The sequence below is a fragment of the Cetorhinus maximus genome, chromosome 13 (genome assembly GCF_964194155.1).
Source record: "Cetorhinus maximus chromosome 13, sCetMax3.hap1.1, whole genome shotgun sequence".
Classification (NCBI taxonomy): domain Eukaryota; kingdom Metazoa; phylum Chordata; class Chondrichthyes; order Lamniformes; family Cetorhinidae; genus Cetorhinus; species Cetorhinus maximus.
The window spans coordinates 76094844-76122558 of NC_135891.1; the positions used below are offsets into that span (position 1 = coordinate 76094844).

Genomic DNA, 27715 nt, shown 5'->3' on the forward strand with positions numbered 1-27715 from the left:
TTCATCCAGCCATCATAATGCAGTGATCTTGTATTTATCAGTCTTTAATTGCAGGCTGGAATGGCAAATGAATCATGTGCTATCTCTACCTGAGTTTTTCTGATCTTGCAGGCTTATGGGCATGGAAGTAAACAAGTGTATGGTTCCAACTGATGAATTTTGAAAGGGTATGTTTCCTGGGCGGCAAGTTCCTGAGGGAGGGGCTGTATCTTCAATGTGAGTTACTGATGGTAGTGATGGTGTGGTGTGGTGTGAGGTGGGGTGGAGTGGGGTGATTGGTGGTGGAATGGATCTTCAGGATGTGTTCCCAAGAAAGATATCCTAAGGTGGATGTCCTGGGGCTAGGGGAGATTGGGTGTCCCAGGGGTGGAGTTTTTTGGGGTAGGAGATTTTGGGTTAGGGGTTTTGGCAGGGGCAGGGATGGGGGGAGGGCCTGTGTGGTTAATGCGGGTGCCCTGGTGGTGGAGGTTTTGGGGCTGAGGATGGAGTGTGGGGGGTTTGATAGTGGGGTTGACGATGGGGTTTTTTGGAGAACATTTTTGGGGGTGGGGGGTTTTTCGATGAGGAGTTTTGGGGTGATGTGGGTAATCTGGGAGTGGGGTTTTGGGGAATATGTGGGTGTCCTGGCGTTAAAGTTCAGGGTTTTGGGGGGTGGGGAGGTTGGTAATGTGGGTGCTGGAGGATGGAGATTTTGGGGGGGGTGTGGTTTTGGGGTTGTGTTTTGGGCATGGGGCTTTTAGGCTGAGTAGGAGTTTTTTGGGGGTTGCAGGTTTTGGGATGGGTGGGGGATGTTTGCAGTGGTGGAGTTTTTGGGGTGGGGCTTGGGGGTTAGGATTTTCAGCTGGGATTTTGCAGGTGTGTGGGGTTTTGGGGAGAAGAGGTTTGGGGGTGGGATTTTGTTGGGGTGAAAGTTTTGAGGATAGGTTTTTGGTTCTTTTTGGGAGGGTTGGGAAGAGGGTGTCCTAAGGGATGGGGATTTGAGGGTGGAGATTTTGGGGTTGGTGGGTCTTTAGGAGTGAGGTTTTGGATTTTTGCGTTATGAGTTTTTTGGGCGGGAAATTTTGGATTTTTGGGAGAGAAGGTTTTGTGGCTTTGGATTTTTGGGGGGAGGATGTTTTGGGGGTGAGCTTTGGGGTTTTTGGGGGATTGATGTTGATTGAAGGAGTATGATTCACCTCGGCCAGCCGAGCATGCTGGGTAGAATCGGCTTCCGGCTGCTCCTTATTGGTGGCCGTGTAGGGAGCATGCGCTGTGATTGGCTGTTCGCCTTAGGCTGCGCTGGGCGGTGAGCTGGAGGAAAATGATCGGCGACTTCCTGCTGTTTGGGTAAGGGGCGGGAGATAGGACCCGCGAGGGGCGGGGAGCGGAGCGGAGCGGGTCCGGGGGCAGAGAGAAGGGACAGGGCCGCGGGGGGAGGGTAAGAGAGACAGAGAGCAACAGGGCCCGGGGTGGGTGGGAGAGAGAGGAAGCAGGGCCGGAGGGCGGCCTGGGCCCCGCTCCCGCTCTGCTATTGTTGCCACGGATGGAGGACTGAATGAAGGATCATTAATTATAAATATAGCTGTCTGAGGCTGGGTGGGAGTGAGGGAGGAGGTGTCGGGGTTGACATGGTAGAGTGAGGGGGGAATTGGGTTTTGAATATTACAAGGTTAGTGTTATGGCGAATTGTGGATTGAGCCTTATGCCGAATCCCTGGGAGACGTGAAGTAAGAAGAATATGGGAACCAGCAAAGAGAAAAAACAATGTGTGCGATTAATTAGAAGAAACAAATAGCATCAGGTATTAGATAGGGTCAGAATAAGAGGAAATGAAATAAGGCCTAAATTGGTTTACTGTACACATGTATGAATGCACAAAATAAAACTGGTGAGCTGCAGGTAGGCACATGAGAATATGATGTTGGGGCAGTAATGGAGACCTTGAAAAATGGACAAGATGGGTTTTTAAAAAAATTTATTCATGGGATGTGGGTGTCGCTGGCTGGGCCAGCTTTTATTACCCGTTCCTAATTGCCCTTGAGAAGGTGGTGGTGAGCTGCCACCTTGAACCGCTGCCGTCCATGTGATGTAGGTACACCCAAGTGCTGTTAGGGAGGGAGTCTCAGGATTTTGACCCAGTGACAGTGAAGGAATGGTGATATATTTCCAAGTCAGGATGGTATTTGGCTTGGAGGGTAACTGCAGGAGGTGGTGTTCCCATGTGTCTGCTGCCCTTGTCCATCTAGTTGGTAGCGGTCGTGGGTTTGGAAGGTGTTGACTAAGGAGGCTCTTGTGAGTTTCTGCAGTACATCTTGTAGATGGTACACACTGCTGCCACTTTTGTCGGTGGTGGATGGGGTGCCAATCAAGTGGACACCACTTGGATGGTGTCGAGCTACTTGTGTTGTTGGGCTGCACTCATCCAGGCAAGTTGGGAGTATTCCATCATACTAGTGACTGACTTGTACCTTTTAGATGATGGATAAGATTTGGGGAGTCAGGAGGTGAGTTACTTGCTGTAGGATTCCTAGCCTCTGACCTGCCCTTGTAGCCACAGTATTCATATGGCTTGTCCAGTTAAGTTTCTAGTCGATGGTAACCCCCCAGGGTATTGATAGTGGGGTTTCAGTGTTGGTAATGCCATTGAATGTCTAGGGGCGATGATTAGATTCTCTCTTGTTGGAGATGGTTATTGCCTGGCACTTGTGCAGCACAAATGTTACTTGCCATTTGTCAGCCTATGCCTGATTATTGTCCAGTATTTGGACATGGACTGCTTCAGTATCTGAGGAGCCACGAATATGCAATCATCAGCCAACATCCACGCTTCTGACTTTATGATGGAAGGAGGTCATTGATGAAGCAGCTGAAGATGGTTGAGCCAAGGACACTGCGCTGAGGAACTCCTGCTGTGATGTTCTGGAACTGAGATGACTGACCTCCACCAACCACAACCATCTTCCTTTGTGTTACATATGACTCCAACCAGTGGAGAGTTTTGCCCTGATTCCCATTGACTCCAGTTTTGCTAGGGCTCCTTGTTGCCACACTTGGTCAAATTCTGCCTTGATGTCAAGCGCAGACATGCTCACCTCACCTTCCTGAATATAAAGCGTTCAGGAAAGAAGGGATGAGGGGTGGCAGTATTGAGAGAGGAAAATATAATGGTGCTGAAGAGAGAGAGGATGTCCTGGAAGGGTCAGAGACAGAATCTATTTGATGCAAGCTAAGAAACTCTAAAGATACCATTACATTGCTGGGTGCATTCTATAAGCCACCAACTAGTGAGAAAGATATGGAGGAACAAATTTGCAAGGAAATTACTGAGATGTGTAAAATTATAGAGTAGTTCTAATGGAGGACTTTAATTCTCCTGATATAGACTAAGATAGGGTAGAGAGCGCGATGTCTGAAGTGTGTTGAAAAATTTCTAGATTACTGTTTTCCGGTCTAATGAGGAAGGAGGTGGGGTGAGTGAATCAAATGTTAGTCTGGGAGTATTCAGGAGACGATGTTTAGAATATCATATGGTTAGTTTACCTGTAGGAGGAAAATCAGGAGCAATCGAGTAAAATTAAATGATTGGGGAAGGGCTAGTGGGTGAGAATGGATCTGGCCCAGGTAAATTGGAATCAAAGATTGCAAGCAAAACTGTAATTGAACAATGAGCTGCCTTTAAAGAAGAAAGAGTTTGTATTCAATTGAGGTACATTCCCACAAGTTGGCATGGTAGGGAAAACAAAGGCCAGAGCTTCCTGGATGGCAAAAGACAGATAGTAAGATGAAGCAGAAAAAGGTAGTGTATGACAAATGCTAGGTTGGTAATACAAATGAGAACTAGGCTAAATATAGAAAGTTTAGAGGAGAAGTGAAGAAAGAAATAAGAGCAGCTAAGAGAGAATATGAAAAGAGATTAGCAGCCAACATGTAAGGGAATCCAAAAATCTTCTATAGGCGTATAAACAATAAAAGGGTGGTGTAAGGAGGAGGGCCGATCAGGGACCAAAAAGGGGGATTTATACAAGGAGGCTGAGAGCATAGCTGAGGTACTAAAGGAGTACTTTTTATCTTGTCTGTTTACCAAGGAAGAAGATGCTGCCAAAGTTATAGTGCAAGAGAAGGTAGTTGAGATATTGGATGAGCTATAAGTTAATAAAGAGGAAGGATTAGAAAGGCTAGTTGTCTGCATTCGGTCCCGGTGACTTATAAACTCTTGAGGGAAGTAAAGGTGGAAATTGTGGAGGCACTGACCATAATCTTCCAGTTCTCCCTCGATAAAAGGATAGAGCCAGAGGACTGGAGAATTACACATGTCACACCCTTGTTCAGAAAAGGGTGCAGGGATAAACCATGCAACTACAGACCAGTCTGTTTATCCTTTGTGCTGGAAAAGCTTTTAGAAATGATAATCTGGGACAGAATTAGCAGCCACTTGGACAGATGTGAATATTGGGGAGAGTGCAGAAAACATTTATAAGAATGGTTCTAGCAATGAGGCACTTCAGTTACCAGGAGAAGCTGGGGTTGTTCTCAGAAGTGAAGTTTGAGAGGCGGTTTGATAGAGCTGTTCAAAATCATGATGGGTGTAGACAGAGTACATGGAAAATAACTGTTCCTATTGGTGAAAGGGTCAAGAGTCAAAAGGCGCTGGCAAAAGAACCAGAGGCGACATGAGGAAAATCGTCTTACACAGCAAGTGGTTAAGATCTGGAATGCACTGACTTGAGTGTGTGGTGGAGGCAGATTCAATCTTGGCTTTCAAAAGGGAATTGGATAATTATTTGAAGAGAAAAAAAATTGCAGGGCTACGGAGAAAAGGCAGCTCTACTGCAGAGAGCTTGCAGGGACATGATGGGCTGAACGTTTTTTTGTGTTGTAGCCATTCTATAATTGTGATTCTATAAAAATGATCTAACCTGTGCCATTTTTTGTGCACAATGCATTGTAAATATGTGATGGATTTTACAATACACTTTGGTGCTTACATTCACTTGCACAATGATTATCATTGTCCCAACTCCTTGAATAACATGTACTGTCTGAGTGAACTCTGGAGTGTAAATGGTCTGGAACAAGCTCTGCTTGATGCTGTTGATGGGACTTATTTCAGGCAAGTTATCTTGGCTAAAAACAAAAAAACTGCGGATGCTGGAAATCCAAAACAAAAAATAAAAAATACCTGGAAAAACTCAGCAGGTCTGGCAGCATCGGCAGAGAAGAGTACAGTTGACGTTTCGAATCCTCATGACCCTTCAACAGAACTAAGTAAAAATAGGAGAGGGGTGAAATATAAGCTGGTTTCAGGGGGAGAGGGGGGGTGGGGGGTGCGGGGGGTGGTTGTTGGGACAAGCAAGCAGTGATAGAAGGAGATAACCAAAAGATGTTCTTTGTTCTTTTGTCTGTGACATCTTTTGGTTATCTCCTTCTATCACTGCTTGCTTGTCCCAACAACCACCTCCCCCCGCACCTCTCTCTCCCCCCCGCCCCCTTAAACCAGCTTATATTTCACCCCTCTCCTATTTTTACTTAGTTCTGTCGAAGGGTCATGAGGACTCGAAACGTCAACTGTACTCTTCTCTGCCAATGCTGCCAGACCTGCTGAGTTTTTCCAGGTATTTTTTAAGTTATCTTGGCTTGCTGATCTCTTGCTCATCTGTTGACATGGACAGATCCTTACTTAACATTTGGCACATAAATTCTGTTCCTTAAGCTGTAATCCTGATGAATAATGCCTTTAATGTGTACGGCAGCCCAAGATTTGTGTGTGCTCCCTTTGTTGCCGAAATAATTCCTTGAGTAATTTACAGTTTCCTTTTTGATTTTCTAAAGCAGAGTGAAATTCTGTGTGGAATTTGTTCTTATTTTTTTCAAACGCTTGTTTGAAACTTAATTTCAGTTAACAGGACCAGCAGCGGCTGATCAGTGTTGATTTAGATCTGATAGAATCTAATGTTGATCAAACTTGCTTCAACATATATCTGTGCTCAGTTTATAAATAAATAACCTTGCAAGTGACGGATAGCTTTTTCAATTTCAAAGCATTGATTTTAAAACTGCATCTGCAGAAAAGTTTCTCTTGACAAATTACCTTGAACCAATAAAATATTGCTTCAGTCATAAAAGTTGTTTCATTTTACACTGCCTTTTATAAAAAAAGCATGAAGTTTGATTTAGTTATGCCAGCACAGCCCTCCAAATTCACAGGCCTGAACTGTCCAACCTCACAGCATCTAATAATATGAAAGCACCTTACCTTAATTTTCTTTCTCTTCCTCTTCTACCTCACCCAGAATATCATTAAATGTGAAGTTCTCCATGGAGAATTTTTTTTGCACCTTTGATCATATAAAACTCTAAAAATTTAATTTTGAAAGAGGGCTGAATTAACAAACACAAAATTGTCAGACATTTTGGCATTGATCCATTTGTCTGATGAATGTTTTTTATCTGTTCAGCACATCATTAATGCAGCCTTTGCCACAAGAAGCATTGACCCAAGTGTTAGCTGTGACTCAGTGGGTAGTACTTTTGCCTCCAAATCAGAAGTCAGGTCGGTTCAAGTCTGACTCCAGAGATTTGAGCTGACCCTGTAGTGCTTTATTGAGGAAATGCTGCACTGTCAGAGGTGCCATCTCTTGGATGAAATGTTAAACTGAGGCTTTATCTCTGCCTTCAGTTGGGTTTAAAAGATATCATGACACTATTTCAGAGAATAACAGAGAAGTACTTTCTGGTTTCCTGTCAAATGTTTAACCCTCAACTGTCACTAAAAACATAGATTATCTGGTGATTATCAGATGAGAGTTGCTGAGTGCTGTTTTCCCTGCATCACAACAGAGACTACACTTCAAAAGGACTTAATTGGCTCTAAAGCCCTGGACCATTTGAGGTTGTGGAAAGTGCTCTATCAATATAATTTTTTTTAAAAATTGGATCTGTGGGATTTAAGTTTCGTTGAATTATTTTTCATGAAAAATTATATCCCATTGAAATTTTTATATATTACAAGTAATTTTTTAGCTTGAATGAGTACAGTCGATATAAATCCTTGAACAATGTGACAGGAAAAACATATTACATTAAAAATATGACAATAGATAGGCAATGGCAAACGTTTAAGGAATTAATTCATCATTTGCAAGATTATATGGATAAAAAATCTCATAAGTGGTCTAACTGTGGCTAACAAGTTACAGATGGTGTTAGATTAAGGAAAGAGGCTTATAATGTTGCGAAAGAGAGAAGTATGCTTGAGGAATGGAAGGATTTTAAATTTCAGTGAAGGATGACCAGGAAATTGATGATGAAAAAAAAGATAAAATATGAGAGTCAATGAATGAGGGACATAAAAGTAGATTGTAAAAGTTTCTGCAGGTATTTAAGAAAGGAAGAGATTAGCAGGAGTAAATGTGGGCCCCTTAGAGGCAGAGACAGCAGTTATAATGGGAAATGGCAGAGACATTAAATGAATACTTTGTAAGGTCTTCACAGTAGAAAACACAAAGATTCCAGAAGTATTAGAGAACTGAGGCTCTAGTGAAAATGAAATTGGGGATATTATTACCATTAGTGATGAAATAGCATTGAAGAAATTAATGATACTACAAGTAACATATTCCCTGGAGCTGATGGCCTACATCTTAGAGTTTTGAGATGTGTTTACAGAGGTGTTGAATGCATTGGCTTTGATTTTCTAAAAGATGGACAGTAACAGCAGTGTGTACCATCTACAAGATGCACTACAGGAATTTACCAAGGCTCCATAGATTCTAGAATGGGCCCTGTGGATTGGAAGGTAGCAAATGTAAACTGCAATTTAAGAAAGGAGGGAAAGAGAAAACAGGGAGCTATGGGCCAGTTAGTTTAACATCAGTGGTAGGGAAAATGCTAGAACTATTATTAGAGATGTGATAACAGGGCACTTTGAAAATCAGAGTCAACATGGATATAGGAAAAGGAAATTGTGTTTGACAAACCTGTCTGTGTTTTTTGTGAATGTACCTCCTCAGATGGATAAGAGGGGACCAGTGGAAGTAATGCATTTGGATTTCAAAAAACCATTTGATAAGGTGCTACACAAAATTAGGGTTCATAGGATTAGGGGGTAATATGACTTTGGTGGGGAAACTTCCAAAAATAATAATTAGGAAAGCCAGCATGGATTTCTTAAGTGAAAATCATGTTTAACTAACTTGCTTGCATTTTTTTTTGAAGGGGTGGCAGCAAAGGTTGACGAGGGTGATGCTGCTGATGTGGTGTACATGGACTTCCAAAAGGCATTTAATAGAGTGCCACACAACAGACTTGTGAGCAAAGTTATAGCTCATGGAATAAAAGGGAAAGTAGTAAATTGGGTATGAAATAGTTGAGTGATGGGAAACAGTAAATCATGGTTAATGGATGTTTTTCAGGCTGGAGGAAGGTTTGTAGTGGAGTTCCCAAGGGTGTGTGTTGGGTCCTTTGTTTTTCCTCATATATAATAATGACCTAGATCTTGGCTTACAGGGCACAATTTCAAAATGTATGGATGATGCAAAACTTGGGAGCATTGTCAACTGTGAGGAGATAGTGTAGAACTTCAAAAGAATATAGACAAGTTTGTGGAATGGACAGATAGGTGGCAGATGAAGTTCAATTCAGAGAAATGTGAAGTGGTTCATTTTGGTAGGAAAAACATGGAGAGACAATATAAAATAAAGGGTACTATTCTAAAGGAGCAGAGGGACCAGGGTATGTGCATAAGCCATTGGAGGTGGCAGGGCAGATGGGAGCGCGGTTAAGAAAGCTTACAGTAACATAGGCTTTAATTGGGGCACAGAGTACAAGAGCAAGGAGGTTATGTTGAACTTGAGTAACACGCTACTTCGGCCCTCAACTGGAGTTGCATCCAGTTCTGGGCACTACACTTTAGGAAGGATGTGAAGGCATTGGAGAGAGTGCAAAGAAGATTTATGACAATGGTTCCAGGGATGAGGAACTTCAGTTATGAAGGTAGATTGGAGAAGTTGGGACTGATTTTCTTGGAGAAAAGAAGGCTGAGAGGAGATTTGATAAAGGCATTCGGAAGATTTGTAGTGGAGTTCCCCAAGGGTGTGTGTTGGGTCCTTTGTTTTTCCTGACCTTTTGTTTTTCACCTCCTGACTCCCCAAAGCCTGTCCATCATCTACAAGGCACAAGTCAGGAGTGTGATGGAATACTCTCCACTTGCCTGGATGAGTGCGGCTCCACTCAGGAAGATTGACACCATATAGGACGAGCAGCCGGCTTGATCGACATTCCATCCACCAATGTAAACATTCACTCCCTTCACTACCAATGCCCAGTGGCAGTGTGTGTCATATACAAGATGCATTGCAGCAACTCACCAAAGCTCCTTCAACAGCTCCTTCCAAACCCACAACCTTTACCACCTAGAAGGACAAGGGCAGGAGATAAATGTGAACGTCACCTGCAAGTTCCTTCAAGTCACACACCGTCCTTCACTGTCACTGGGTCAAAATGCTGGAACTCCCTTCCTAACAACACTGTGGTTGTTCTCACACCAGATGAACTGTAGTGGTTCAAGAAGATGGCTCACCACCACCTTCTCAAGGGTAATTAGGGATGGGGAACAGATGTTGACCTTGCCAGTGATGCCCATATCCCATGAAAAAACAAAATAAAAAAACAAGGGTCAAGTCTTATTGCAATTGTATAGTATGTAGATGTGACCACACCTGGAGTAAGGAAGGCTATACTTCCCTTAGCTCTCTAAGGTTCACTAATTGGATTCCTGGGATTAGGGTATTATTGCCTAATGAGGAAGTAGACTAGACTTACATTCCTTAGAGTTTAGAGGAATAAGAAGCGATCTCATTGAATGATATAAAATTTCTAAGAGACTTTACAGGGCAGCACCTGGGAGGATGCTTCCCTAGTTGGTAGTCTAGATCTAGGGGGTAACACTCTCAGAATGAAGGGCATTTTGGACTTGGGTGAAGAAAATTTCTTCACCTAAAGGGTTGTGAACCTTTGGGATTCTCTACCCCAACGAGCTGTCGATGTCCAAAACAAAAATAAAAATACCTGGAAAAACTCAGCAGGTCTGCCAGCATCTGTGGAGAGGAACACAGTTAACGTTTCGAGTCCGTATGACTCTTCAACAGAACTAAGTAAAAACAGAAAAGAGGTGAAATATAAGCTGGTTTAAGGGGGGTGGGGTAGAGCTGGATAGAGGGCCAGTGATAGGTGGAGATGGCCAAAAGATGTCATAGACAAAAGGACAAAGAGGTGTTGAAGGTGGTGATATTATCTAAGGAATGTGCTAATTAAGGGTAGAAAGCAGGACAAGCAAGGTACAGATATCCCTAGTGGGGGTGGGGTGGGGTGAAGGGAAGGGATCAAAATAGGCTAAAAGGTAGAGCTAAAACAATGGATGGAAATACATTTAAAATAATGAAAATAGGTGGGAAAAGAAAAATCTATATAAATTATTGGGAAAAAAAAGGGCGATCGGAAAGGAGGTGGGGATGGAGGAGAGAGTTCATGATCTAAAATTGTTGAACTCAATGTTAAGTCCGGAAGGCTGTAAAGTGCCTAGTCGGAAGGTGAGGTGCTGTTCCTCCAGTTTGTGTTGAGCTTCACTGGAACAATGCAGCAGGCCAAGGACGGACATGTGGGCATGAGAGCAGGGTGGAGTGTTGAAATGGCAAGCGACAGAGAGGTCTGGGTCATGCTTGCGGACAGACTGAAGGTGTTCTGCAAAGTGGTCATCCAGTCTGCGATGTCCGGTTGTTGAGTATATTCAAGCCAGAGGGTTTCTATGGGAATCAAAGGGTGTGTGAATAGGGTGGGAAGGTGTAGCCGAAGTAAAAGATCAGTAATGATCTTATTGAATGGTGGAGGAAGCTGAATAGTCGAACTACCTCCTATTGCTTATATTTCTTAAGTTCTCATTGTCATACCTGGCTGCCGCATCAAACCGTAAAAATGTGTTCAACTTTTCTGAATGTTTGGTGCAAGGGAATTTTAAAACTTTAACTGCAACATTGAAACTTCCTAAACTAAGCACTTGCCTGTACTCCAGGGATGTTACTCGGGTTTTCTGTCAGAAGAAACTAACTGTAAAAGTCGGCAGTTTTCTTCTTTTACGGAAGGAAACCTGCTATACTTAAACAGAATTACCTGGAAAAACTCAGCAGGTCTGGCAGCATCAGTGGAGAAGAAAAGAGTCAACCTTTCGAGTCCACATGACCCTTCAACAGAACTGAGTATAGTTAGGAGAGGGGTGAAATATAAGCTGGTTTAAGGTGGGGGGCGGGGGGAGAGAAGTTGAGGGTGGGGTGGTTGTAGGGACAAGCAAGCAGTGATAGGAGCAGATAATCAAAAGATGTCACAGACAAAAGGATCAAAGAGGTGTTCAAGGTGGTGATATTATCTAAGAAAAGTGCTAATTAAGAATGGATGGCAGGACACTCAAGGTACAGCTCTCGTGGGGGTGGGGTGGAAAGACTGACAAGGTATTAGTTGTAGATTTAAAAATAATGGAAATAGGTGGGAAAAGAAAAATCTATATAAATTATTGAAAAAACAAAAGGGAGGGGGAAGAAACGAGATCTTCCTCCCACAGCTTCCAACCTGATAGTCGCCCAACCTCGGACGGCCCGCTTCTACCTCCTACCCAAAATCCACAAACAGAACTGTCCCGGCAGACCGATCGTGTCAGCCTGTTCCTGCCCCACGGAACTCATTTCTCGTTATCTTGACTCCCTTCTCTCTCCCCTTGTCCAGTCCCTTCCAACCTACATCCGTGATTCCTCTGACACCTTATGTCACATCAATAATTTCCAGTTCCCTGGCCCCAACCGCTTCCTCTTCACCATGGACGTCCAATCCCTCTCCACCTCCATCCCCCACCAGGATGGTCTGAGGGCCCTTAGCTTCTTCCTTGAACAGAGGCCCGAACAATCCCCATCCACCACTACTCTCCTCCGTCTGGCTGAACTTGTTCTCACACTGAACAATTTCTCCTTTAACTCCTCTCACTTCCTTCAAATAAAAGGTGTGGCTATGGGTACCCGCATGGGCCCCAGCTATGCCTGTCTCTTTATGGGGTATGTGGAACATTCCTTGTTCCAGTCCTACTCCGGCCCCCTCCCACAACTCTTTCTCCAGTACATCCATGATTACTTCGGTGCTGCTTCATGCTCTCATCGGGACCTGGATAAATGTATTAATTTTGCTTCCAATCTCCACCCCTCCATCATTTTCACATGGTCCATCTCTGACACTTCTCTTCCCTTCCTTGACCTCTCTGTCTCAATTTCTGATGATAGACTGTCCACCAATATCCATTACAAGCCTACCGACTCCCACAGCTGCCTCGACTACAGCTCCTCATACCCCGCTTCCTGTAAGGACTCCATCCCATTCTCTCAGTTCCTTCGCCTCCGTCGCATCTGTTCTGATGACACTACCTTCAAAAACAGTTCCTCTGACATGTCCTCCTTCTTCCTTAACCGAGGTGTTCCACCCACGGTCGTTGACAGGGCCCTCAACCGTGTCCGGCCCATCTCCCGCGCATCAGCCCTCACGCCTTCTCCTCCCTCCCAGAAACATGATAGGGTTCCCCTTGTCCTCACTTATCACCCCACCAGACTCCGCATTCAAAGGATCATCCTCCGCCATTTCCGCCAACTCCAGCATGATGCCACCACCAAACACATCTTCCCTTCACCCCCCCGGTGGCATTCCGTAGGGATCGTTCCCTCCGGGACACCCTGGTCCACTCCTCCATCACCCCCTACTCCTCAACCCCCACCTATGGCACCTTCCCATGCCCACGCAGAAGATGCAACACCTGCCTCTTCCTCTCTCCTCACCGTCCAAGGGCCCAAACACTCCTTTCAAGTGAAGCAGCATTTCACTTGCATTTCCCCTAACTTTGTCTACTGCATTCGTTGCTCCCAATGCGGTCTCCTCTACATTGGAGAGACCAAACGCTTTGCAGAACACCTGCGGTCTGTCCGCAAGAAAGACCCAAACCTCCCTGTCGCTTGCCATTTTAACACTCCACCCTGCTCTCTTGCCCACATGTCTGTCCTTGGCTTGCTGCATTGTTCCAGTGAAGCCCAACGCAAACTGGAGGAACAGCACCTCATCTTCCAACTAGGCACTTTACAGCCTTCCGGGCTGAATATTGAATTCAGCAACTTTAGATCTTAAACTCCCTCCCCCCATCCCCACCCCGTTTCTTCCCCCTCCCTTTTGTTTTTTTCAATAATTTACATAGATTTTTCTTTTCCCACCAATTTCCATTATTTTTAAATCTACAACTAATACCTTGTCAGTCTTTCCACCCCACCCCCACGAGAGCTGTACCTTGAGTGTCCTGCCATCCATTCTTAATTAGCACATTTTCTTAGATAATATCACCACCTTCAACACTTCTTTGATCCTTTTGTCTGTGACATCTTTTGATTATCTGCTCCTATCACTGCTTGCTTGTCCCTACAACCACCCCACCCTCAACTTCTCTCCCCCCGCCCCCCACCTTAAACCAGCTTATATTTCACCCCTCTCCTAACTATACTCAGTTCTGTTGAAGGGTCATGAGGACTCGAAACGTCGACTCTTTTCTTCTCCACCGATGCTGCCAGACCTGCTGAGTTTTTCCAGGTAATTCTGTTTTTGTTTTGGATTTCGAGCATCCGCAGTAGTTTTTTGTTTTTACCTGCTATACTTACCTGGCCTGGCGTACATGTGACTCCAGACCTACAGTAATGTGGTTGACTCTTAAATGCCCCCTAAACAATGGCAATTAAGGATGGGCAATAAATGCTGGCCTAGCCAGCGACGCCCACATCCCATGAAAGAATAAAAAAAAGCTGGGAAATTACAAGATAAAATTGTTTCTTCTTGTGTTCACTTTGTTTCTTGTAGCACCTTGCTGATGAATGCAGGAGCTGTGCTGAACTTCAAATTGTGAGTATGCAAACCTGGAGACAGACAAGATCCGGCTGCAAAATGCGTATTTGTCCCTTTTAGAGGTGAAGTTGTTTCCAAATTTGTCAGATTAGGCAATTTCTAGAGAATTTCAACATTACATTAAAACAGTGAGTACACTTGAAAGCACTGCATTGGCAGTGAGTACACTTGAAAGCACTGCATTGGCGGTGAGTACACTTGAAAGTACTGCATTGGCGGTGAGTACACTTGAAAGTACTGCATTGGCGGTGAGTACACTTGAAAGCACTGCATTGGCGGTGAGTACACTTGAAAGCACTGCATTGGCGGTGAGTACACTTGAAAGCACTGCATTGGCGGTGAGTACACTTGAAAGCACTGCATTGGCGGTGAGTACACTTGAAAGCACTGCATTGGCGGTGAGTACACTTGAAAGTACGGCATTGGCGGTGAGTACACTTGAAAGTACGGCACTGGCGGTGAGTACACTTGAAAGTATGGCATTGGCAGTACAGCTGGTGTTCATGAAAGACACTTCTTTTACCACCACATTTTTGGGGAGTTTCCTTTTGCATAGGTGCCCTGTGTTTGATCATGGGATTGAAAGTTCATCTGTTGTTGAGGTGTGTGGGGGTTGGGAGGTGTTGACTAATTCAAAGTCAGGTTCTTTTGATGATAAGAGATCTGAACTGTCATAGCATGTGTCTTTGGAGGGATTGATTTGAGGCACTCTTGGTTCCTGTACCTTGTTTCTTTAACATCTAAGGCAGCATCTGTGTAGAGAAACAGAGTTAATGTTTCAGGTCGACCTTTCATCAGAACAGAAGGAAGATAGAAATGTAAGTGTTTTTAAGACTGTAGAAAAGGGGAGACGGCAGAAAGAACAAAAGTGAAGGTCTGTGATAGGGTGGAGGGCAGAAGAGGTTAAACAACAAAATATTTTGTCATTCAAAAGCCAAAGAGAGTGGGAATGGGTATAGTAAAAAAAAACAAAGACTGTGTCCTGATGAGTCGTGAATGGCTATGTAGCGGCCATCTGAATGCAACGTGAAGGGATCAATAAAGAAACAAGCCAGCAAAACAAAAAGAGAAAACACATAACAGAATGGAGGCAGAGGTTTTATCTAAAGTTGTTGAACTCCGTATTGAACCCAGAAGTCTATAGACTCAGGCTTGCTTTGAACTTCACTGGAACACTATAGCAGGCTGTTCACAGGTCAGAGTTAGAGCAAGGTGAAGAATTAAAATGTCAAGCGACAGGAAGCTCAGAGTCATGTTATCAGACTGAATGGAAGTGTTCCACAAAGAGGTCATCCAGTCTGCATCTGGTCTCTCCAATGTAGAGAAGACAATTGAAAGAAGTACAATTAAATCCCTGTTTCACTTGGAAAGAGTGTTTGGAATGCTGGCTGGTGAGAAGGGAGGAGGTGAAAGGACAGATGTTACATCTCTTACGCTTGCAAAGAAAGGTGCTATAGGGAAGGGAGGGGGTGTTAGGGATGACTGAGGAGCGAACCAGGGAGGAAATGATCCCTTCGGAATGCTGAAAGAGGAGGGTAAAGGAAGATCTGTTTCGTGGTGGCATCACACTGAAGCTGGTGGAAATGGCAGAGGATCATTTGATTATGGAGGCTGGTGGGTGGGAGGGGCGGGGGGTGGGTGGTGGGAGGGGCGGGGGGGAAGGTCAGGACAAGGGGAACCCTATCGTGGTTCTGGAAGGAAAAGGAAGGGTGAGACCAGAATTGCGGGTAATATTTTAGACATGGTGGAGGGCCCTGTCAACCTTGACGTGGGGGGGTGCAAGGGGATTCCTCAGTTGAAAAAGGGAAACATGTCAGAAGCGCTGGTGGGGAAGGTCGCAGACAGGGACTGAGAAACTGAGCGTTTCCTGGCTCTCACTGTTTCCTCTTCACTATGGATGACCTATCCCTCTATACCTTTATGCCCCACCAAGACGGCCTCAGAACTTACCAGTTCTTTTGAATGGAGGCCCAACCAGTACCCATCCTCCACCACCCTCCCTTGCCTGCTGAACTTGTTCTCACTTCTACTTCAACTCTACTTCCTCCAAATAAAAGGTATTTCTATGGATATCCGCTTAGGTCCTAGCTATTGCCTGTCTTTTTGTGAGATATGTGGAACACTCATTATTCCAGTCCTAATCAGGGACCTCCTCCCTGCCCCCTTCTCTTTTTCCGGTACATTGATAACTGTATCGGTGCCACTTCCTGCTCTTGCCATGAACTGGAAAATTTCATTGACTTTGTTTCCAACTTCTACCTTCTCCTGGTCCATCTCTGACTCTTCCCTTCCCTTCCCTGACTTCTCTGTCTCCATTTCTGAAGATAGGCTGTCAACAACTATTCACCACAAGTCCATGGACTCCCACAGCTACCTCAACCACACTTCCTTGAAGTCCATGTCCACAGGTGGCAGGTAAGGTAGTAAAGAAGGCATATGAAATGCTTTCCATTATCGGACGAGGTATTTAATTCAAAAGCAGGGATGTAATGCTGGAACTGTATAAAATGCTGGCTAGGCTACAGCTGGAGTTTTATGTACAGTTCTGGTCACCACATTACAGGAAGGACATAGTTCCTCTGGAGAGAGTGCAGAGGAGATTTACAAGAATGTTGCCAGGGCTTGAAAATTGCAGCTATGAGGAAAGATTGGATAGGCTGTTTTCCTTAGAACAGAGGATGTTGAGGGGTGCCTTGATTGAGGTGTACAAAATGATGAGGGGCCTGGACAGAGAGACAGGAAAGACTTGTTCCCCTAGCAGAGAGGTCAATTGCCAGGGAGCATGGATTTAATGTGATTGGTAGAAGGATTAGAGGGGATATTAAGAAAAACTTTTTCACCCAAAGGATGGTAGGTGTCTGGAATTTGCTGCCTGGATTGATGGTGGAGGCAGAAACCCTCAACTCATTGAAAAGGTACCTGGATCTGCATCTGAAGTGCTGTAACCTGCAAAGCTATGGACTGGGTGCTGGAAGGTGAGATTAGAATGGGGGGGCTAGTTTTTTCAGCCGGAGTAGACAGGATGGGCTGAATGGCCTCTTTCTGTGCTGTAACTTTCCTATGGTTTCCTCACTCCTGCTTTCCGTCAGGACTCCATTCCATGGTACCAATGCTATGGGACTTCATGAGGAAAGACTTGAGAAGCTGGGTTGTTCTCTATAGAACAGGGAACATTAAGGGACGATTTAATAGAAATGTCCAACATCATGAATGGTTTTAAGGGAGTGAATATGGAGAAATTTTTTCTCATGGCGGAAGGGTCAGTAAGCAGATGACACTGATTTAATATGATTGAAAGGAACCAGGGGCGAGGTGAGACTTTTTTTTTAAAACACAGTTGTGATTTAGAAAACATTGCTTGAAAGGTTAGTGGAAGCAGAATCAATAACTTTCAAAAGGGAATTGGATAAAAAGGGTAAGAATTTGTAGGGCTTGGGGAGAAGAGCAGGGTAGTGGGAGAGCTGTTTCATAGAGCTGGCACAGGCACAATGGGCTGAATGGCCTTTGTCTGAACTGCATCATTCTATAATAGTCTATACAAATGTAAACAGTCCTGCATCCTGTGCATGTCTTCATACAATTTCACTTTTTTGTAGATGCACAGTATCTTAAAGACCCAATACCTTCTCCATCACCAAGACCACCAAATTCCACCCCCCTCCCCAAAATTGCCCATCTCTGCCTGTGCCGCAGCTCATTTGCTGCTGATACACTCATTCATGCTTTTGTTACCTCTAAACTCAACTATTCCAGTGTTATTCTGGCCAGCCACCCACCTCAGATCTCCAAGCTTGAGTTCACCCAACACTCCATTGCCTGTACCTTAGCTCATCCCAATTCCTGTTCACCTATCATACCTGTGCTCACTGACCCACATTGACTCCCAATCTGGCAAACTCCCCATCCCTGGACCCCTCTCCTCCTTTGAGATGCTTCTTAATATCTACCTTTTCCCAAGCTTTGAGTCACCTGCTCTAACATTTCTTCATGTGGTGCATTGTCATATTTTGTTTAACTTTTTTCTGTGAAGTTCCTTGGGTCATTTTACTATGTTAAAGGCACTACATCAATCGAAGTTGTTAAAATCCTCAACCTTATGTTTAAATCCCTCCGCTGCCTTGCTACCCCAATATCTCCATTTTGTAACAATTCTGGCCTCTTGTGCATCCTGATTTTCATCGTTTCGCTATTGGTGCCTGTGCCTTTAGCTGCCTGGTCCCTCAACTCTGGAATTACCTCCCAAAACCCCTCCACCTCTTCCTCTACCTCTTTCCTTCTTTAAGTGGGGGGGGGAAAGCAGGAAAGTGGAGTTAATATCATGGCTGATCTGATTGTGGCATTATCGAATGTTAGGGGCTGAATGGCCTACTCCTATTTCTTATAATGTAAAGCCGCTCTTCAAAACTGACTTCTTTAACCAAGCTTTTGGTCACCTGTCCTAAGATCATTTTATATCCTTCAGTGTCACACCTTGTTTGATGATGCTTTTGTGAAGCTGCTTGGATCGTTTTACTCAGTTGAAGGTGCTATGAACATGCAAGCTAATAACAAAAGAGCCAATTTTTTTTCCTCACTGGATTCCTCTGACCTGAAACCTGAGGTTTATGATCAGCTGCAGTTCGAATCGGAGATTGAGAAGCAGTGTGTTTGGTGGGAGTTGCCCACTTGGACTACTTTCCCACGGGAGTGCTTGAAAGAAAGAGACAGGCCAGGTTTAACTCGCTCCACCTCAGCAGCTAAACTGACAGTGGAGCTCAGACCATCAGTGAGCAATGCCACAGGAGATCCATGAGTACTGTATGTTTATATTAAGTTGTTGAACAAGTGTCTGTTTTGAGTGCTGTGCTTGGATCATGGGAGCCACGTGACTGGATCCTGATAATAACCTGACAAGTTCAGGGTAGAAACTATTGGTGACAAACTGCTAATCCAGTCATTGGAAAATGTAGGGTTTTCCTCCAGGCTAAGTCTTTTGCTGCCAATACCATTATCACAGTTGATTATCTTTATAGGTTGGTCATGGAGAGTGGGAAGGGATTTCCAGCTTAATCCAGACAGAGTTTGAGAAGAATGTACTAAAAATAAAGATTTATGCCGTTTTTCTGGTATTATTCAAAAGCACTTAGGGGTTCCTTATACGGTAACAATGGAAAGATAGTCCATCTTTATACAGATGGAAGAGAGCAGGTTAATGTGAAAGGTTGGAGGTGGTAGAGAGAAAGGGGGTGGTGAGATAGTATAAGGGTTAGAGGGGATGGAGGGAACAGAGAAGGTGAGAAGGAAAGAGACATGAAAGGTGGGGGTAGGGAGGTGGAAGATTTTCTAAATAACCTATATATAACCTTCTATACGTTTATATATTCTTTCCATGATTGGCAAGAACATCTACACCCAGTATGATACAAAGATCATGGCTGCAGACTAACATTTTGTGCTTGCCACACCTTCTTAAAAAGATAATGTAGTTGCCTGTCTAATACCCTGCTACTCCTGCGCATTGCACAGTTTCAGACAGAAGCCACAAACTCTTCAAGTTAGAACATTAAGTAGTACTGCTGGATATAAATAGTGATTCCAGTGAGTTATTCTGCATGCGGTAGGCAACTGATCAGCCATCAGCTCCCTGCCTTGTGCCACTCTGGAACAAGCTGCTAAATAATATTATGATGGCCTACTTTAAATCAGAGCGGCCCTGTTTGGGGTAATCCAGAGCACACCATCTTGCTACCTACCTCAGGCACCACTGCCTACCTCGCCCCTTTTAGATATATCCTTTTTGACTTATTTTAGGCTATTTATATGAATTAAACTTGCTTCTACTGTTTTTTTTTCATTTGTATTCCAGAAAGAGAAAAGAACTGCAGGGTTTTGGAGAAGATGGCCATGAACTGACGACAGGTAAAAATATGTTTTTAATTCTGTCAATCCTTCCAGTTTCAAGTTTCTTTATTCAATCTGGTTCTCCCAGTGTGTGTCATTATTTAATCTTGTTACCGTAACTATGTTATTCATGAGGGGGATGGTTGTCACACTGTTCCTCACTGTACTCATTCCACCTCCTGTTAAGTGTTCCCTTCCTGCACTCACTTATCCCACACGTGCTTGTATCCATGTTGCACAACAGTTTGCAGAATTATCATTCTGGTTTGATTTGTTGTGAACCAGCTCTGACTCACCTGGCATTGTTTAGTCTTGGATGTCAGGTGTTAAGTATGTTGTTCATTTGGCTTTTAGCAGTATCACTGCTGAATTTTGTACACTTTTTGGAGGAAAAACATTTTTAATAGGAAAATCAAAAATTCAGAGCACAGGATCGCTTATCTGGGAGTAAAATTAGTGGGAAATTCAGAAGTTGGAGATTCACAATTATATAACACAGGAACTATCATATCAGCAAGAATAATAAATACTTTGCGTACAGAATTATTTGATGAGAATAAAGAGAGATGTAAGTTATTTCTGCAGCCCTCAATGTTGAAAACATTGAGTGATATCATGTACAAAATGGTGCACTTTCCTATGCTTAGCCACCAGGTGGCATGCCTGGCCATGTTTCGGAAGCTCTTGCTCCTTCGTACCTGTGTCTGTCTACACAGCCAAGCTTCCCATCAGGTTGGAAAAAGTAAACCTCAGAACGCAATGCTGACCCATTTTACTGAGATTGTATTATCTGATTAAAGAAAGCATAACAAGAGAAAGGGTAAATTGAAAATGCAAGGAATTCCAGGTGAGTACTTTTCATTCAGAGTACTCTCCATTCTTGAACAAAATGTTCATCTTGTTATGTGAGTATTTTTTTATTTAAGAACGTCCATTTGTTCCTAATGTGGAGATCCCTCAAGGAGGCCCCAATTTGCAGGGTTCCTAGTTTGATGAGCCAGGGTTTAGTTGCTGTGAAGCATATGAGGCACATGTAAAGTCACATTTCTGAATTTTGCAGTGAATCCGTGCTAGATTCATATGGCTAATCCCAGTGACCTAAACAGTATGGCAGGGAGAGATGCCTCGTCCCAGGGTCTACAGAGCAGTGGTAACACTGATATTTTTAAAACTTTAAAATAATTGGCTAATTGCTTTCTTTTGTAGAAAGCAGTATAATTTGAGCAATAAATACACTTACTAGAACTCTCTTCCTGCTTTAAATGCCAGCTTGAAGATGATGTGTACAAACTTCGCTCCTGGATGCAAGCATATAATCTAGGCTGATACTCCAGTCCAGTACTGAGGGAGTGCTGAGTTGTCAGAGCTGCCACCTTTCAGATGATTCATTAAACTGAAGCTGCCATCTGCCCTCAAGAAGACGTAAAAGATCCCATGGCTTTATTTTGAGGAAGAGCAGGAGAGTTCTCCCCAATGCCCTGGGGCCAATATTTATCCCTCAGCCAACGCCTAAAATAGATTATCTGGTCATTACCATGTTTGTGGGGTCTTGCTGTGCACAATGGGCAGCATCACTTCTCTACAACAGTGACAACTTACAAAAATATTTAATTGGCTGTGCAGAGCTTTGAGATGGCCTAAGGTTTTGAAACCAACTATAAAAATGGGAAGTTGTTCTTCCCTCTTGCTTGATCACTTCCCTCATCCATATCTCTTTTTCTCTCTCTTTCACCTGTCTGCCACCTCTCCCATTTTAACATTAGAAATGGGTAGCAGTAGAGATGTTTGCATTTTAGGGGAGACCAGGACTAGTGGGCCTAAGTATAAGATAGTCATTGATGAATTTCACTGGGGAATTCAGGCAAAACTTCTTTACCCAGAGAGTGGTGAAAATGTGGATCCCACTATCACAAGAGGCATTTGAGGTGAGGAAGCTAGATGAAAACATGAGGGAGAAAGGAATATGTTGATGGCATTAGATGATTCGGGGCAGGTGGAGGCTGTTGTGCAGCATAAACATTGGCGTGGACCTGTTGGACTGAATGACCTGTTTCTGTCCTGTAAACACTGAAATATGATGGTACCTGCATGGACAGAGCACTCCATATACTCAACTGCCATCTTAGTTTGTAATTGTTAGTAGGCATACCATGTTCTGGCTGCCTTCATACCTACATTAATCTGCCTGTGTCTCCAACTCTCATTGCCTGCTTCACTAATCAATGATTTCATGATTGTAGCAGTGGCTTGGAACTGCAGTTTATTCTATGCAGTTTTCTCTGTGCAGTTTGTCTATTTTGGATTTTATTTTGTTTTCTGCTCCATGGAGGGTTTCTGTCCTACCCAAGGTAGCATCTCTGTGGAATCCGTGGGAACATAGGAATTGCTCGATGAAGAACACACTCCCATCTGGTTCGCCTTCTGCCATTCGGGTAGTTGTATAATACAGTAACAGTGGAGCTGTTGACTCATCATAGCAATTAATCTCTATTTATTAGTCTGCACCAGAGGCAGACATGAGTTGAGAGAAACCCCCAGTGGTGGAGAACTTTGGGACTGGCAGGGGCCAAAGTAACTTGTTCCTCACAAACATGCTACACTTACCACACGTCATGTCTCAAATTATTTGCTTGAGAAGAAATATGCCGTCTAGTGAAGATGAAGCAAGAGCCCAGGGGATCAGATTTTTCATGGCTGGTGTGGTTGATTAAAGTCTTGAAGTGAATTTCGTTCCAATCTCACTTTGTGAGTTGCATTTTTAAAAACGTCACATATATTACATCTTTCTGAATCCATGTATTTATCTGAATGTTATATTCCTGTTTTATTCTCTTTTTAACTCTTATACTGTTGTTTAAAAGTTACTATCAAGTAGCCATCCTCATTACTTTCTTCCCAATTTTATGTTTCTGTAAATCTCTGACTTTGTTCTTTCTCTCTGCTTCTTTCCTTCTACACCTCCTGAGATTTGCTGAAGAGTCTGTGCTCCAGCTGCTGCTGTCTTGCTTGCCCATTGAACAGGATGGAAAGGGTGGTGGGTGGGATAATTTTCCTGCCAACAGTTGATTCCCTGGTGGTCTCTGATCATCAAGGGGAGCATTTTCAGACTGTTTAATGTATCCACTTTGAATTTATTGTTTTGACTTTAGTCAAGTGATCAATGATTAAGCGATCAATGATTAAGCTTCCCTAACTTGTGTTAGTGGAATTGAGCACAGCTCTTATGTTCCTGTTTTTTATTGAGGCAGCATCTTGCATAGACCATCAGCTATCTGTGTTAGGTGCTTCTTGACTAAATCTCTCTCACTCTTTGGTAGGTTTCTGAGGGAAACAGATTAATCACCTTCCTGTGCTTTCCTGCCTCCATCTCTGACCTTTGTCTTGCTATGTATTCTAAACGTTTTATTTTGTCTTGCTGGATTCTTCCTCTTCCTAAATCTTGCCTGTTAATACACACTTTTTAGTTTAATTTCACTACATATTGACTGATGAGGAAGATTTTCTCGTTCTAGTTCACTTTAGAGTTCCAATTTTCTGTATGTGTATTTCCAACATTTCTCTCCGCTGTATAGGAGGGACAGCACTGACTTGGCAAATCCTGAGGGTTGATGCCTGGGTATCTCCTAATTGGCCCCCAGGGCAAGTCCAGGTGCCCATCCCAATTACTTGTTGGCAGGCAGTTCTCATCACTGAGAAGATATGGGACATCTGTGGTGATACAAACCTGAAAGTTTATGTTATATGCCCTTGACTGGGACTTGAACCTATGATTTTCTGACTAAGACAAGATCACAGTCATTGGGGTACAGGCTCATTGCTGGACAACAACATTCTGTACATTTCACACTTTTAAAAAAAGATTTGTATTTATATAGCACCTTTCATGACCTTAGGACATCCCATAATGCTTTACATCCAATTAAGTAGTTTTAAACGTGTAGTTATTGAGCCATTGTGCAACGTAGGAAACGCAACAGCCTGTTTGTGTACAGAGAGATTCCACGAGAAGCAATGTGATGATGACCATATATCTGTTTGTGATGTTGGTTCAGGAATAACTATTGGCCAGAATGCCTTGAGAAATACCCTGCTCCTCTTTGAAATAGTGCTGGGGGATGCTTTACATCCACCCGAGACAGCAGATGGGACTTTGTCTGATGTCTCATCCAAAAGATGGTACCTGTAATAGTGCAGCACTCCCTCAGTACTGCACTGGAGGATCAAATTAGATTATGTGCTCAAGTCCCTAGACTGGGACTTCTGACTCAGACACGAGCAGTGCAACTGAGCTACAGGTTGCACACATTCGTTCTTAAACAACAACTTAATTTTGCATCTTTAATATAGTAAAGTGTCACAGAGAGCTTCACAGGTGCATTACGAAACCAAAATTCAACACAAAGGCATGTAAGGAGTTATTTGAATAGATGACCAAAAGCTTGGTCAAAGAGGTAGGGTTTGAAGGATATCTTAAAAGGGAAGATCTTGTACCTAATTGACAAGAAAGCAAGAAGGATATGAATGCATTAGAGAGGGTTCAGAAAATGTTTCAAGGGATGAAGGACATCAGTTAAATGATAAATTGGGGAGGCTGTCGTTGTTCTTGGAGAAAAGAAAGCTGAGAGGAGATTTGGTAGTGGTGTTTAAAATTGAGGGGCTGAGACCCTAGGGGAGAGAACCTGTTCCCATTGGTGGAAGGGTTGTAAACCAGAGGACATTGATTTAAGGTGGATGGCAAAAGAACTAATGGCAACATGAGGAAAACCTTTTTTACATAGAATATGGTTAGGACTGACCGTGTTACAGGAAGCCAATCAATCTGGGGTGGGGGTTTAATAGCGATATGGTGGTAGTAGAGTACAATATAGTCAGGCGGATAAACACAGTTCTGTGCAGCCAAGAGCGAGAGTCCAAAAGGCCGTGTTGCCTATCAGTGCCAGGGTTTGGGACACCTGCTCTGGGCTAAAGAGGAACTTTGGGTGGAATGGAGAGGATTTAGTTGGCGTGATCCATGTAGGTACCAATGGCATAGCTAGGACTAGGAAAGAGTTTCTGCTTAGGCAGTATAAGCAGCTAGGGGCTAAATTAAAAAGCAGAACCTCAGGTACTAATCCAGAGACTATCTTCAAGCCATAAGCAAATTGGCGTAGGGCAAATAAGATTGGAGAGTTGAATGCATGGCTCAAAGATTGGTGTAGGAGAAATGGGTTTTGATGACTGTCAGTCACCATCACTGGTGCATTCCCCATGGCAATGCCTCTAGGAACTGAGTCCACTTGCCAACCAATCAGCACTCTCTTCACCTACAGTATAAATTGTTGTTTTCCCCTTATATTGGTATTCTTCAGGTGTCCTAATGAGTGCTAGATGAAAAGCTTCAACATGTCTTTTTATTTCAGCAATGTTCAAGTTCTGTACTACCAAACAACTATTTTAAGTTAAATAGTGGGAGCGAGGGATCAATTGAGGGAAGATGTTAGAGAGGAAAAGGCAAGAGAGCAGGGTAGCAATAAGGATAATGAAATCAGTGTGGCAGGAAGGGACAAAGAGTATAAGTATGCCAGCAGGTAAGGCTAGAGGTTGCAAAAATAGTAATAAGACTGAACTAAAGGCTCTGTATATGAATGAACATGGCATTTGTAACAAAATGGATGAATTGTCAGCTCAAATAGAAATAAATATGTACGATCTAATAGCCATTACAAAGATATGGCTGAAGGATGACAAAGGCTGGGACCTGAATATTCAAGGGTGCATGGTGCATGACATTTTGGAAGGACAGGAAGTTAGGAAATGGTGGAGGGGTAGCTCTGTTAATGAAGGATTACAATAGAGATGACCTTAGTTCTAAAGATCAAGACGTGGAATCAGTTTGGGCCAGGATAAGAAATAACTAAGTTAAGAAATTACTTGTGGAAGAAATAATGGGGGCTTGTGAGAAAGGTACTGTGATAATTGGGGGTGATTTCTAATCTACATTTAGATTGCACAAATCAGATTGACAAAGGCAGCCTGGAAGATGAGTCCATAGTGTTTTCAGGACAGTTTGGAAAAGGAAAAGAGTAAGTGAAATGTGTGTTGGTCCTCTAGAGTGTCAGTGGGGAGTTAATAATAAATAATAAGGAAATGGCAGAAGAGATGAACAAATATTTTGCTTTTGTGATCCCTATAGAGCTTGCAAAATAAATTCCAGCAAATCAGGAGGAGAACGGGAGAAAGGAACTTGGTGAATTTGAAATCACTAGGGAAACATGATGGAGCTGTGGGCTGGCAAGTCTCTGGGTCCCAATGGACTACATCCTAAGGTCTTAAATTTTCCAAAAGTCGCTAGATTCTGGAAAGGTTCCATCAGATTGGAAAGTAGCGGAGGGAGGCAGAAAACAGGAAACTATAGGCCAGTTAACTTGATGTCTGTCATGGAGAAGTTATTAGAATCGATCATTAAGAAGGCTATAGCTGAGCTTAGAAGAGCTCAAGGCAGTTGGGGAGAGTCAGCATAGTTTTGTGAAAGGAAAATCATGTTTAACCAATTTATTGGAGTTTTTTTGAAGGAGTAACATGCGCAGTGGATAAAGGGGTGCCTGTCGATGGACTGCACTTGGATTTTCTGAAGGCATTTGATAAGATGCCACATCAAAGATTATTATGGAAAATGAAAGCGCATGGTGTAGGGGTAACATGGATAGAAGATTGGCTGGCTGTCAGAAAGCAGAGAGGATGCATAAATGGGCCTTTTTCGGATTGGCAGGATGTGATGAGTGGGGTCCCACAGGGTATGTACTGGGCGTCAACTTTTTACGATTTACATCAATGACTTAGATGAGGAGAGTGAAGACATGGTAGCTAAATTTGACACAAAGGTAGGAAAGTAAGTTTTGAAGAGGACATAAGGAGTCTGCAAAGGGATATAGATAGGTTGATTGAGTGGGCAAAAATTTGGCAGATGGGGAATGAACTAGAGAATGGCTATCGCTTATTTTGTTCAGTTAAAATAGGTACAACGTGTGTACATGTTCTTTCTGTCTGCAAAGAACAGGGCTTAGAGTTACTATACGTAGCTTCTAGCACTTGTGCGTGCAACACACTGCAAGCATGACTAATAATCTTAAATTGATTGTCAGTATAATTCTTAGCACACTGGATTGTTCAGCAAATGTTGTCCAATGGCAGAATCACATCTAATTGGACACTGTTTTGAGTTTTGCAAGCATGGGCTGGTTGGGTATGGTCAGTACCTTGCTTGTTGCGAACAGCCAAAGGGACATGCTGTTTGATACAATCCGCCAGTCTTTGGAATGTACAGCCTATGTACCTAGCATCAAGCTGACACGGAAATTCATATATCCATTACTTATTTGTGAGAAAGGCAGAATGTCTTTTTGGCTTGACAGCAGTATCCTGTTAGTGGTGAACACCATTTGTATTGCAACTCCATAGTAGCAGTGTGAAACTGCTGCCTTGACCACTCGGAGTCAACCTGCCTGGTTTGAATTTTAACAACTGACAGTTGACTGCTAAGCTTTATCAGTTAACTGGCACATTCTCCATGGCAATGCCCCTACCAATCATAGTTCACTTGCCAACCAATCAGCACCCTCTTCTCTTGAAGTATACATTGTTGTTCCCTTTACATTTGGTATTCTTGCGAATGTCCTGATGAGTGCAAGATGAAAAGCTTTGACTTGTCTTTTTTCAGCGACACCCAATTATTGATTTCTTTTAGAGCTGTCTTTCGGATGAGATGTTAAGCCGAGGCCTCATTTGCGCTCTCAGGTGAATGTAAAAGATTCCCTTGCAGTAATCTGAAGATGAGCGAGGTAGTTAACCCCAGTGTACCGGCCAATATTTACCCCTCAAAACAACATCTCAAAAACAGATTTATTTGGTCATT

At 43.3% G+C, this 27715-nt stretch overlaps 1 protein-coding gene across 1 annotated transcript in view; it reads left to right on the forward strand.

The window, feature by feature from the left end:
* Positions 1-1285: 1285 nt before the first annotated feature.
* The window catches only part of LOC144688717 (uncharacterized), a 31182-nt gene continuing 4752 nt past the window's right edge, over positions 1286-27715 (forward strand). Inside the window, exons 1-5 of the mRNA XM_078555591.1 lie at positions 1286-1326; positions 8194-8285; positions 13900-13941; positions 19790-19842; positions 26376-26597. Coding sequence (XP_078411717.1) covers positions 8221-8285; positions 13900-13941; positions 19790-19842; positions 26376-26597 — 382 coding nt within the window. The 5' untranslated portion in view covers positions 1286-1326; positions 8194-8220. The remainder of the gene's footprint in view (positions 1327-8193; positions 8286-13899; positions 13942-19789; positions 19843-26375; positions 26598-27715) is intronic.